The 13488-nt window shown below is 31.4% G+C and overlaps 2 protein-coding genes across 2 annotated transcripts in view; one reads left to right on the forward strand and one right to left on the reverse strand.

The window, feature by feature from the left end:
• The window catches only part of LOC144849819 (aspartate aminotransferase, mitochondrial-like), a 234676-nt gene that overhangs the window by 36937 nt on the left and 184251 nt on the right, over positions 1-13488 (reverse strand). The window lies entirely within an intron of this gene.
• LOC144849809 (Y+L amino acid transporter 2-like) overlaps positions 1-13488 on the forward strand; it is a 32726-nt gene that overhangs the window by 11284 nt on the left and 7954 nt on the right. The window contains exons 3-6 of the mRNA XM_078706881.1: positions 914-1039; positions 6527-6626; positions 8397-8441; positions 11176-11299. Of these exons, the coding sequence (XP_078563007.1) occupies positions 914-1039; positions 6527-6626; positions 8397-8441; positions 11176-11299 (395 nt within the window). The remainder of the gene's footprint in view (positions 1-913; positions 1040-6526; positions 6627-8396; positions 8442-11175; positions 11300-13488) is intronic.

Below are 13488 nucleotides of genomic sequence, written 5' to 3' on the forward strand. Positions count from 1 at the left end.
GATTCATAGTACACGTAGATACGGTTGATTCCCCGTAGAATCATTTAAACAGATATTAAACATTAACCAATTACTCTATCTTTTGTTAAGCATGTCATTTGCCAGGCCTAGCCATTATGCCTAGGCTTCATTACCTTTTCTTCTTCGCTTTCCTAATCAACATTCCGATTACTTGGCAGACCTTTAGGATTACAGGTGCAATATGTATGCTATTGACGTAATAAATAGTTGCGATCATGTCCTAAAAATAAAATATCCTATACTATGATTTGTGCTTCTATGTTTAATTATAGTTTTATACTCGTAAAATAAGAAAGTAATAGTCAGATCCTCATTTATAATTTATAGTATTTTTAAATGGAATAATAAGCTGACTACTACTGTAGAGTACAGTACTTGGGGAAAATGTCAATAGTACAGTATGACTACCTCAATATCAAACTTAAATAGACTTCTATTTTATAATCATCAGCTGTCTCCCCTATTCTCTTTCCATTGTTTTTCATGAGTTGTGTTTACAAAATCTGTAAGCACCAGAACATGCTGCTGGCACCAGAAAACCAGAACATCCTCCAATCTAGTCAACCGTCCACTAAAACTGAACGGCACTGAATAACAATTTTTTGTGCAAATGTAGTATGATTTACATAGAATACTCACAAAATCATTTATTTATATGTAAAAGGTCACTACATAGTCCCGAAGGACTAGTGTATACCCTGCAAATTTGCTGGGCCAACTCCCGCCTCCGAAGCCCTGCTAAATTCACACTGGTAGCCATTAAAAACTAAAAAATGAAATGATTAATTACCAAGTTTTCCAATGACATCACCGGAAAGGTTTCGTAAACGTATTGTCAAAAATGTAGTACGTGTTCTCTTTCAATTTTAAATAAATTATCTTTGTTTTTCAGTGGTTTTGACCTTCATCAACATGTACAGTGTAAAGATGGCAACGAAAGTACAAGATTTATTCACCGCTGCTAAAGTGATGGCACTCATCATTATCATAATCACTGGCTTAGTATACTTATGTATGGGTAAGTGAATTCAGTATGGACTGGGAAGAATATTAAAAAGGGGTCACCAATAACATTTCAATCAGTGAGATATGGAAGACAGACTGATACCAATATAGCATATTGTCCCTCTACATAGGAAATGACTACAGTACACCGCTAGGGGATAATAAAAAGGGGTAGGCCTCCATCAATAAAAGTTCAATCGGTGAGAAATGGAAGACAGACTGACACCAATACAGCATATTGTCCCTCTACATAGAAAATGACTACAGTACACCGCTAGGGGATATTAAAACGGGGTAGGCCTCCATCAATAAATGTAAATGTAGTGTAGTCTGGCCTACTACTGTACAGAACAAAAATATAATTATAATAATCATAAACTCAACTATAGTAATGTACATATTCCAGGGTAGGGGCATTACTCCCTACCCTAGAGCAGCATGGATGTATCAATTAGTCGAGTTTACAAAATCCCCAAACTGTCAACTGTTTCCTAATGATTCCGTTTTCTTGATTATAAATGCCTAAAGGCACGGCGCAACAGAAACAAGAAATGAATGATGAGATGAGAAAATTGCACCAACCATGGAGGAAATATACAGTATTTAATATCGTCTTAAATTTTTAATTCACTTTACCGAAAGAGTACAAACAGTAGTGAATTTACAAAGCAGGTTATCCATGTATGAGGATTTATGATACTTAATGATGTGTGATACTCATCTACAGTAAATCAAACTTAACACATGATGCCTGCGCATCAATTGTTACGCAATCATCGTCCTCATACTTTACAGTAGGGAGGGGTTTTCGCAACCATACGAATACGAAAACGGATACGTCACATTTGTGAAACTTTTGATCTGATCCCCATTTCATATTCGTAAAGCATATTCGTGTTGACGAATATCAACAGTCATATTCGTACAAAACGAGTATAGTTTTTGATCTATTTTGCACATTTTGCATTTGAATCATGATTCATGATTATAAATTAATAATATAATTGTAGATTTATTGAAAGTAATTTACTAAAAGTAATTTACTAAAATTCCAGGCCAATTTTGATAAATAGCAGTTTTTAAAGTCCTCACTCGCTTTGATGTTACACTAGGCCTAGGCAGCCAAGCAACATGTACCTGTGCTTCGCTCAAATTTACCGCAGTCATATTTCGGACGCGCCCTCAATATTCCGTTTGCCAAGCAAGGCTATAGGGCTATAGGCCGGGTTGATACTGAACCAATTCACAAGTCCCTTAATGTACTCATGGTAGAGGATTTTATTGAATATCGGCTTATTTCATAGACGTGCTACCAGTACTTTATGACTAATAGAATTACTTTTACTTACGGCTAGAATCACTTAGGTAAATGTAGAATTGTTGTAACGTAACACTAATCAAAGACATGCATCCGTTTACGTTGTATAACAATCAATAAAATTAATTAAACACTTTAAGGTGATTGAGACCTATTTAAATACAGTCATTTTAATTGAATAAGCATTGCTAGAACATTATTTTGTCTGCGTTTGACATCACAAGGTCATGTACAAATAATATAATAACAAATTATGTTATATTGTTTTAAAGTTGATGAACAATTCATTTTTTAATTAAGTTTCAATATTTTCTGCAACACAAACTTGTGTTACTGGTACTTCAACTTTCAGCTTAGTCAAAACTTGACGTTTTAATTGAAATAAGGTGTGGAAATGTGTTGGACATCACAAGCTCATGCACAAATTAAAGTATGTTATTGTTTAATTGAAGTTGATTAAACAATTTATTTTAACATTAAGTTTCAATGATGTCTGTTACAATTTTTTTCTTCATCATATCTCAAATCATGTGACAAGAAAGTTAGTCAATGTTTGTATTTCTAAATTCATAAATGTGTTAATATTATGTAAGGAATGATTGATAAAAAGTAAAAATCCCACCAGCAACTCTGTATGAGAATGTTACAGTATACAGTGAGGAATAGACGAATTCAAATTTAACCATTTTTTGAGTTGTGCGCTTGCCCTTTTTGATAGTAAAATTAACATTGTGAACTACTTTTGATTGTTAATTTCTGACAGAATTTTAATTTTATTATGTTGCCGCTCTCCTGTTTAATGAACAATCTTTAATATTTATTGCTTTTCTTTTTCTTGTTTGTTAAAAAAATGTTTGTTTTTATTGCTAAAAAACATCAATTAAATCAACTTTGTTGCTGAAACAATGTTAGTTGGTATTTGAATTTTAATTCTATTCTAATATTAAAATATGATGCACTGCCATTTTATAATAACAAATATTATACACATTAAAACATCATAAATTGAATATGAATACAGTAGAGGACAATCACTCATTTGGTTGAGTCTTGACAGTCTCGCCTTTATTTAGGCCTACTTACCTTATAGTACTGGGAAAAGGGAGATTTTTTTTTAAACTCTGTCTATCACTCGAATGAAGGACTAGTGTTTTTAGAAAGGATTTCTCCCTGTACTCAGTTGCTCTATTTGTCAACAAATACAGAAATTATGGGAAACACTACAGTATATCATTCAGACTGAATCAATATTAAAAATATTATTAATTCCGGTTTGTCTATTAGTATACTGTATGTCCTGGTAGTAGTATAGTACCATATATACCATCAACATTTTAGACACATAAGCTGTAAAATATAAGATAAGGTCATTTTTAAGATGTTCATTCAAGATGTATTATCATGATGGAAAGTTTGTAAAATATATCATTATGATGATGGTAGTACAGTATTTTATATAACATTTAAACTGTAATAAAAGGGTTCTATAAAAAAGTAGCCACACCCATCTTGGATTCAATCCAGCTCCAAATTTCACTCAAAGCTTATAAACAAAATACAAACAAATGACGCAATATTATAATGCCAAGTGTAAAAAGAAAACATTTTAGCGCACATAGCAGGTCATCACTAAAAGTAAAACATAATCAATATTTTACATATTCACTCTGTGCATTTGCTAACTATTTGATTTATCCGTCCATCCTTCAATTCAATTCAACTAAACATTTATTCTTTCAATTTCAATACAAACAAATTAAAATAAACAATGAAAAATAGACACAAATTGGAAAGGCAATTGGCAAAAAAAGTGAACAACAGTTTAAAACAGAAAGCATTGTAACTGCAACTTGTAGTAGGCCATACATCCTATAAATACAAGTTTGTTTTATCTATCCACCACTTGTAATTCACCCTGCATGCATTTCCATTCATTCATCGTGAGGTGTTTTCCCGAATGATCATAAAATCAAAACGGTACTGGGTATGACCAACTAGCGTTCTTGTCACCAACTAGTCATCCATTCATAGAAGTACTGATGTAGTAGCCTATCTGTATGCATTTCCATTCATTCATCGTGAGGTGTTTTCCCGAATGATCATAAAATCAAAACGGTACTGGGTATGACCAACTAGCGTTCTTGTCACCAACTAGTCATCCATTCATAGAAGTACTGATGTAGTAGCCTATCTGTACGGTGACCATAGAATGTGACCCGAGACATGACTAACTACGACTTTTAGTTGATAGAAGATTGAAAAAAATTTGTTAAGAAGAGTTGTACTGTATGTGGATGTTTAATGAAATTATGTCAATAATGTTTACACACTAGGCTAGGCATATTAATAGTAATGTTTGTTAGTATAACTAATTTTGAGTTAATAAGATATAAAGAAGAAAAGCAAAGAGACTATGCAGCGGCTATTCCTGAATATACAATACTAAATATCGTAGTTTAAAATTTTTTTTTCACTCATTCATCTTCTATCACTCATTTATCATTCATTTGATACAGTATATGTACATTGCCTTTCTCTATTGAAGTAGTACAATTAGTACCACTATCACTGATAATCAATTATACAGTACATAGCACCATATATTTCAGTTTATGACACAACATTGTTGACTGGGTTCATGTTCTATTGAACATGTGTCTCTAGTTTCTTATTGTAATTTAGTAGTTTTATATTATTTATACAGTATTTTATTTTGTACTGTATAATCTAGATGAATGGAACAAAATTGAATCAAAATATATACTGATCTGTAGCTATCTATTTTAATTATCAAAAATACACATTTCGCAAAGAATTATTATTTTATAAGAGAAATTATCAGCTTTGATAAATGAAGGCCATACTATAAACCAAAATTCATTTTTCTAATTGCAGTACAATTTGACTTTACCTATACTACAGTACTTTAATAATTTAATACCAATTATCCAAATGTCAAAGGTAACCTGCAATATGTGAAGTAAATTATATGTTTAGATACAAAACAAGGTAAGTTTGACACACGTTTTCATCAGTTTACATTCATAAATCATCAACAATGAAAGGAACTTATCATAACAGTTTTACAGAACACCAATCAAGTGCAAAAAACTGTCTTTCTAGCTTTGTACAATCTAAGTACGCAGAAGTATGTGCGCAACGCAACATTTTTTGAAAAATGTGAAATGCTTAAAATGAAACGTTTAGAAAGTTGAAATTGATTTTGAGTATTTTTAACTTTCAAAGCACTCATACGTGAAAAACACCCAATTTTCAAAATGTTGCTGATGATACAGCAAGATGATCCTTGACATGAAGCATTATGTGTGTCAAAGTTTCATTTAAAAAGGGCTGGTTTTGTATTTAATTATTATAGTCAATTAAAAAATTTCAGAAAATCACGCATAGTTACGCTATGCGACCATATTTTAATTAAACCAAAGTCAGGTACACAACTACATACAGTATACTGTATGTTCAATTTCTGGCCAAGTTACAACATAACTGCTTTCGCCGTTATAGAGATTTGCGATGCACAAAAAATGAGCTGAAAAAATGAAATTTTGACATTAACAATACACTATCATTCTCTGTTAAAGCAATAGTCTATAGTTATTTGTCAAAAATAACAAAACTGAATAAAATGCGCTATAGAGCATTTGATAAAGTATAATAATATGGATTTATAAAGTGCCTAATGTTGTGAAACCTCTAAGCACTGTATACATATTATTACCCTGGTCATTTTGGAATCAAACATGTACTGTATGAAAACATACTCCCATTAAATGCAGCTAGTCCAACGTCCACACGCCCTGATCCATCTGTCATTAACCAAACAGGAAGCACCATCACAATACATTAATAAAAAAAATACAAAACATTTCAATAATAAAAACTAAATACATTCTTGAAATAATAGAATCTCCAGCATTTGATGTTGCATACAATACAAAGTACTGTATGAGAACAGATTTACTTTTGAATGAAATATATTTCTTTCATATGGTCTTGTGGAAGAACACACTGTTTGTGAACGAGCTGCTTCTGTAATACAAATTTTAATATTTTTATCAGTATTATGAACTATTACAGAGGAGAACAGAAAAGAGTAATTTACTTTCACAATATATTAATATTTTTACCACTGATGATAATAACATTTCTTTTTTCTTTGTGCAGGAAATACTGAAAACTTCAACAACTCTTTTGAAGGCACAACAGATGATCCAAAGAAGATAGCCCTTGCAGTGTATGGTGGTCTCTTTGCGTATGGAGGATGGTAAGCCAGTTACACAAGATTTATGTGGTGTTCACATGGTGTACAGTATATTTTTGCGTGTTAACCAAGCAGTGATGTTATTAACAAAACTCACTACGCTATGTTCTTGACATTATTAATGAAAGTAATATACCCTATCTTAACTACGCTATGGAGCTAACTCCATCAATGCTTTAATAATTTTGATCTTATTCCAAGATATTTACCAATTCATGTTTTTTACTGCAGTGTATTGTAAGTTTTTGCTCTCTGTTCTTCGATCTGAAAGCGCATGCATTTTTTAGGGTGAAATAAAAGTAAAAATGGCTAAAAGCAGAGTGAATTCAGAAATTGGAAATCAAGCGTTGACAATAATTAAGATGACCGTAAAAAACACCAAAAGGCCATTATGACAGTGTCGAATCTAAAAAGAGACACTAGGACTAAGTTGTACTATAAACATAAAAGATACTAGGAATTCTGTGTTCAACGCCATGTTCATAAAATGAACTGGAATTTTAATCCGTGCAATACCTTTCCACTTGAGTAAACCATTCCAGTCTTACACTGTGTGTGTGAACGTACTCTTAGTAGTTTCTACAGTTTGCCACAATTGCAGTTTTAAGTTGTTTTATAAAAAAAAAGAAAAGAAACACGTAGTCAACTGGGAAAGATTTCTTTGGATAACATTTCACAGCAAATCAGTCATTATAACATTTTCCCCATTTGGTTCATTTAATGTGTTTATTAAATGTACTTATAGTTTGATTTCAGATGGTTTTGATTAAACTATTATAATTATGTTTTGAATAACATTGTTTAACATTTTAAAGAACCGCTGTTTATTAAATTTCCTAACAATTTACAGACATCCTTTAACACTTATGGAGAGGATGTGTATATGTTATGCTACGTGATCCTAACGCACAATACACCCTAATTATCATGATTTTGCAAAAATTTTACAGTATTTCAAACTTCATAACATTTCAAGAGGTAAATGTTCTTGCTTGAACCAGCAAAATGTTGTAGCAGATAATTACATCTTTCATCCTTAATATAGTGTAAATATGTGTTTAAAATCTTAGAAGTATGGGAATTCTCATTGCTATAAAGTGAACACCCAAACAGCACCAGATGAGTTTCAACCAATGTGGTTTTATTTAAAAAAAATTACAAATGAATGTATTTTTATGATGTCAATTAAAATGTCAATATATTTAGTGTACATATAATGAATGTAATTTTTTTGATAATACTGAATATTTTGTATACACTGGCAATATTACAAATGCTGTACTATTTAATACTTTTTTAAAAATCATTTTAAGATTTTTTTCTTTTTTTCTGTGCACCTCCCCATAATTACCTAGTAAGTCACTAGACAGTGTTCCCCTTGTGGGGAGGCGAAGTGTAATCATTTTTTATCAATCCTGTTTTCTTTTAATTTTATATGACAATAAATGAAATTAAGGTCATGCACATCCATTACGTTTTTAAAAATAAACAAATAGTTTAAATTGGCTGTTTATAAATTATGTCAATCTCATTTAAATTTCTTTCAAAGATTCTTGACAAGTCAAATCATTAAAAATAAATGATTTCATTGCACATGGCAATTAAGACATGAGTGTTGAAAAACATTGTTTAACAGTTTATAGATTTATTTTTTTCGTAGGGTCCAGAAACAGCAATTATGTTTTCTTAAACCACTATTACTACTCTACCGAACTCATGTATTACTTTTAAAAATAAATTTATAATTAGTAATTAATTTGTTTAATTTTTCAGGAATTATTTAAACTATGTTACAGAAGAGTTGAAGGATCCAGCAAGGTAAAAAGTTTTTGTTTATCATTACCATGGTTACATCAACAAGATTTCTTATATAACATGCATCAGTTGGTTTCCAAGAACTGGTAGGTTGGGTGGCTTACAATCACTAAACCTTAAGTGACCCAGGTTTTATTTTAAACACCTGTTGATATTACCAGACCTTATTAACTCTTCCAGACTTCTCCTGGGTCAATAGATTATGATTGTTCTCTCTCCAAGGTATCACCACCTGTGTGTTATGAAAGTACACCTGTGATTTGTCTACTAAAATATCTTCAGTTACAATATAAATATACATTGTATGTACTGTATGTAGTGCATTACTCTGGCACATAAAACGTAATGGGTGAAGTTCTTCAGAAGAAAGGCAATTGGGGGTGGAGTGTTCTGAGTTTTGTTTTGGTTGTGGGGTTCTTGTATCAGGTATAGCAATTATACAGCTATTTGTTTGCTATTATTTGCTATTATTGCTGTATCAGGTATAGCAATTACACAGCTATTTGTTTGCTATTATTTGCTATTATTGCTGTATCAGGTATAGCAATTACACAGCTATTTGTTTGCTATTATTTGCTATTATTGCTGTATTTAGGTATAACAATTACACAGCTATTTGTTTGCTATTATTGCTGTATCAGGTATAGCAATTATACAGCTATTTGTTTGCTATTATTGCTGTATCAGGTATAGCAATTACACAGCTATTTGTTTGCTATTATTTGCTATTATTGCTGTATCAGGTATAGCAATTACACAGCTATTTGTTTGCTATATTTGCTATTGTTGCTGTATCAGGTATAGCAATTATACAGCTATTTGTTTGCTATTATTTGCTATTATTGCTGTATTAGGTATAGCAATTACACAGCTATTTGTTTGCTATTATTTGCTATTATTGCTGTATCAGGTATAGCAATTATACAGCTATTTGTTTGCTATTCTATTGCTATGTTTGCTGTATCAAGTATAGCATTTACACAGCTATTTGTTTGCTATTTATTGCTATGACCAATCCTGCGCCTTAGTGGGCAAACAGGATACAGAAAGTAGGGAAATCTTTGATTGAAAGTATTTCTAGTATTTAGAGTTCACCTGACAATCTATGGTACATTGCACAGTATTCCTATAAATCATATTTATCAATATTAAACATCTACAGCAAAAGACATTAATTCTCACAGGGTGATATACAGATCAATGGGTAATTGCTGTAAATTACCTGATCTTTGCTTAAATCTTTTAACATTTTAAGTAAATGCTCAAGTCTGCACGTTCAACATTATTGTGTGCCTAAAAGGGCAGCTAACCTCTCTACCTTTGACTTTTTTGTCTGGTGCCAGGATTTTCTCTGGGCCCACCAACATGATCAACATCCGATTGAAAGATTCACTGAGAAGATATTTAATACTCAATTCTCTGCAGTATTTTAAGATTCTCTTGCATGTTGCAGTAGTTTTAGCTTATAATATCAATTTATTATTATTTATTATTATTATAATATCAATTTATTTATTACTCCCAATAAGGGAATCCAAAATGTATTGTTAGGCTGCTTCTGTATATATTCTGGTTGCTGAAAATTACTGTAGGTTTATAACAAAGAGGCCTGCAGCCCTAGCTTTTGTATTGGCCGTCGATTTTCAACATTTTTCATCATCATCTGGTCTCTGCTCAGGCCCAATAAGCTCCGGAGCTCCTGGGTTTAGCCAGTGAGTGCTCATAGCTGTTACGCCACTATAAATAAGTACTATTGCACAAAGCTTTTCTGAATTTCCTGTACAATTAAATATTTATTTTGATAACAATGGACTGTGACATTGTATTATGAACTCCATCTTGGATGCGTCCGTTTGATGATGATTTGTTCATAACCACCAGTACATGCATTTTAGCTGGTATACCAGCAATATATCTATTGTTAAAAAATTTCCTTTCTAAACCACACATTCATTTATTTATTTAATTCAATGTTATTTCAAGAGGCTAACCCCTTTCAGTAGAATCTATTAAGCTTTTTTGACCCAATTCTTTAAATATTTTGTAAATAAATTAATATTTCATAATAATATCATTTATGGAATGATAAAAAAATCTGGTAGAATGAAAATGTTACCCTACGAGTGTTTATTTTGTGATGTTCTAATTGGTCAATTGTGTGTAAAAAAAAGACAAAATCATTGAAGCATCTCTGTAGCTGTCAGTTTTGCTACTCAAATAAAATACCACTTTTATTAGCTACAACAATGTTTCTATTAATGTCACCTCCATACCAGCAACTTATAACTTATACCACATATACATTACTAGATTTAAACATCATACAACAGCAACATATTCTCCAGAGCCATCATGTCTGCCTTCTATAAAAAATAATATATATTTATTTTGAACCCAGTCTAGTTTTTTTGTTTTAATTGTACCCAAGAAAATTGAAAAACATTCCTGTGAATTGAAAATTGTGATAATTCATAACATATTGCACCTATGTATTAAGTGTTTGATTTATAAACTGTTAGATGGGCATAATGCTGTCAAATATAAGTGTTAAAATGTTATTTTATCTCATGTGGTGGGACTGTACAGGTTATGGGGTTCCTTTGTGACCTAGTTGATTCGAATGTTTTTATTAATCAGGCTCTCTTCTGAATTTGGAATCTTCAGAACAATTCAAAATCTTTCACTTATAGTGAAAAGACATTATAAATAAATATATAATTGTTTTTTGTCTTTGTAGAAATTTACCAAGAGCTATTGCATTATCTGTACCAGTTGTTATACTGATCTATGTATTGGCAAACATTGCTTACTTCACAGCAATGTCACCAGAAGAACTCCTCATTTCTAAGGCAGTAGCTGTGGTAGGTATCATTGATTGAAGTCTACTGTTCACAGAAAGTGACAGAGTTTTTAAAGAGATTGTTTGGTTTTGATTTCGCAAATTGCCACTCAGTAAAGTGAGTTTTGGTGTTTTACTGTCTTCTCAAACAAAGTACCAACAGACCTTCCAAGTCTCCAAAAATAATCTTGAGCGTTTCTTGATATTTTAAGTGATCACCTGTGCAGTTTCTTCTGATCGTTTTGGATACCATACAAAAAACACACATAGTACATACTTGTAATAATAACAATTTTTGGCTCTAAGGCCCCTTTAAAATATCTGCTTCAAATTTGTTTTTCTCCATTTTTAAATGATCATCAAATTCTTTATGAATATTAGCTTCAATATCAGTACTCATATTATTTATTGAGTTGTAACTAATTAGGTTTTAATTTGAGCTAATATTATGTGGCAGTACATCAGCTCAAAAGATTAGTAGGCTGGCTACAAAAAATCCCAATGGCCACAATGATTTTATTTTGCCAGCCTTATTTTAAAAAATCACAAATCATAAATTTGAATACATAACCATATAGTGTGCATTGTGTGGCTATAATTTATTGATAACAACAACAATAGTTAAATATGTATTACTGAAAATTAAAATAGTGCGTAATTTATACATTGCACATTGCCATGGATGTACGTGCTCACTTTGGTCTACCTCTTCTTCCACTATCCTTATTGTCCCTTTTAAACCTTGTGGCAATTGTTCCTTCCATGCCACTGCTCCAAAGCTTTGGAACAAATATGGCTGTGCATCCATCTCTTGCTCTCAATCCAATATGTTATGTTTTAATTTTTCTTTCATTTATTTGTACATGGTGGTTGTGATATCTTAAAGCACATGAACACGATAGTGTTTATCCTATAAAATTGTACTACTGTACTACTATTTTAGCATAGGGAATTTAAATCTAACGAGACAAATAGACATAGCTTAATTATTCATATCCACGTATGGTTTAAATAGTTAATTAATTAACCATTATCGTTTAATCAGGAATATAAAGCAGATGGTACTTTATACTGTACAACAAAATATCAAGAAAGGTCAATATTGAACTTTGTCAAATCTGACTGTGACCAAGGAGATCTCCCTGCTGTGACGTCTAAGTACGTTTATTTCATTGGTTTTAATGAAAAGCCAGACAATTGTAGTATCGTTGATAATTAACCTGAATGATGGTTGATTGGTTTTGCGAATGGTTGTAGAGTTACTTGAGTGCAGTTTATCACACTTTGTGTTTATGCAGGCTGACTTGCCTATCCAAATGCACAGAATATAGCTCTTGTACAAACATATTGCACTAGATATAAACTTTTTTTTGGTGAAAATGTTAGTTGTAGGTATACTACTAATGGCAAACATACAGGTTACAGTCTGCTCTTTCAAACTAAATAATTGCATAAACAAAATGTAGTTGCTACAGTAACTGAATACTGAAATGCTTTATCGGCCATCATCATCATAAAATAACAACAGAAATTGTTCTTGAATATTGACAATTATTAGTAAAATAATATTAATAAATAGACTGCAGTAAACTAATTTGGTCCCTTTACCTAATACGACAATCTGCTCAACACGTTCAACAATAGCCTCTTAGTCATAATAAATCAATAACAACAATACGTTAATTCATTTGGATTTAAGATTTGATATGAATCATAATAAAAATCCATTTTCATAGAATTTGCGAGTTCCTGAACACATGTTATTTATTTTACTGAATGACATTGACATTTGTTTAGGCCCGAATCCAAAATCCAACCATTTTTTTATTCCTTACATGAATCCAAAAAAAAAGATGTCTTTGGAAATACAAAAATTGAAATATTACAATTAGAAAAGTAGATCCTATGCTAGATAGAAACAAACAAACGCTATAATTTATAAGTTAAACTATTGACACTGTGGGACTGTATACCTTGGATGTTGGCAATTGGCCAACAGTTTAGGCTGACGCACTGGAAACCATAGCACCTTCAAGGGACTAATGTGATAAAATGTATCTTCTAGTTAAAGATCATTTTTATGTTTCTTTTTGTTTATGTATTTATCCATCTCTATTGCATTGATAATAAATAAATGTCATAACTACTATCTAATAGTTCTGGTGGTCGAATAAGTCTTCAGTTAAGAATTTAAAGGACAACTTTAATCAT

Source organism: Antedon bifida, chromosome 8, assembly GCF_963402885.1.
Source record: "Antedon bifida chromosome 8, ecAntBifi1.1, whole genome shotgun sequence".
Classification (NCBI taxonomy): domain Eukaryota; kingdom Metazoa; phylum Echinodermata; class Crinoidea; order Comatulida; family Antedonidae; genus Antedon; species Antedon bifida.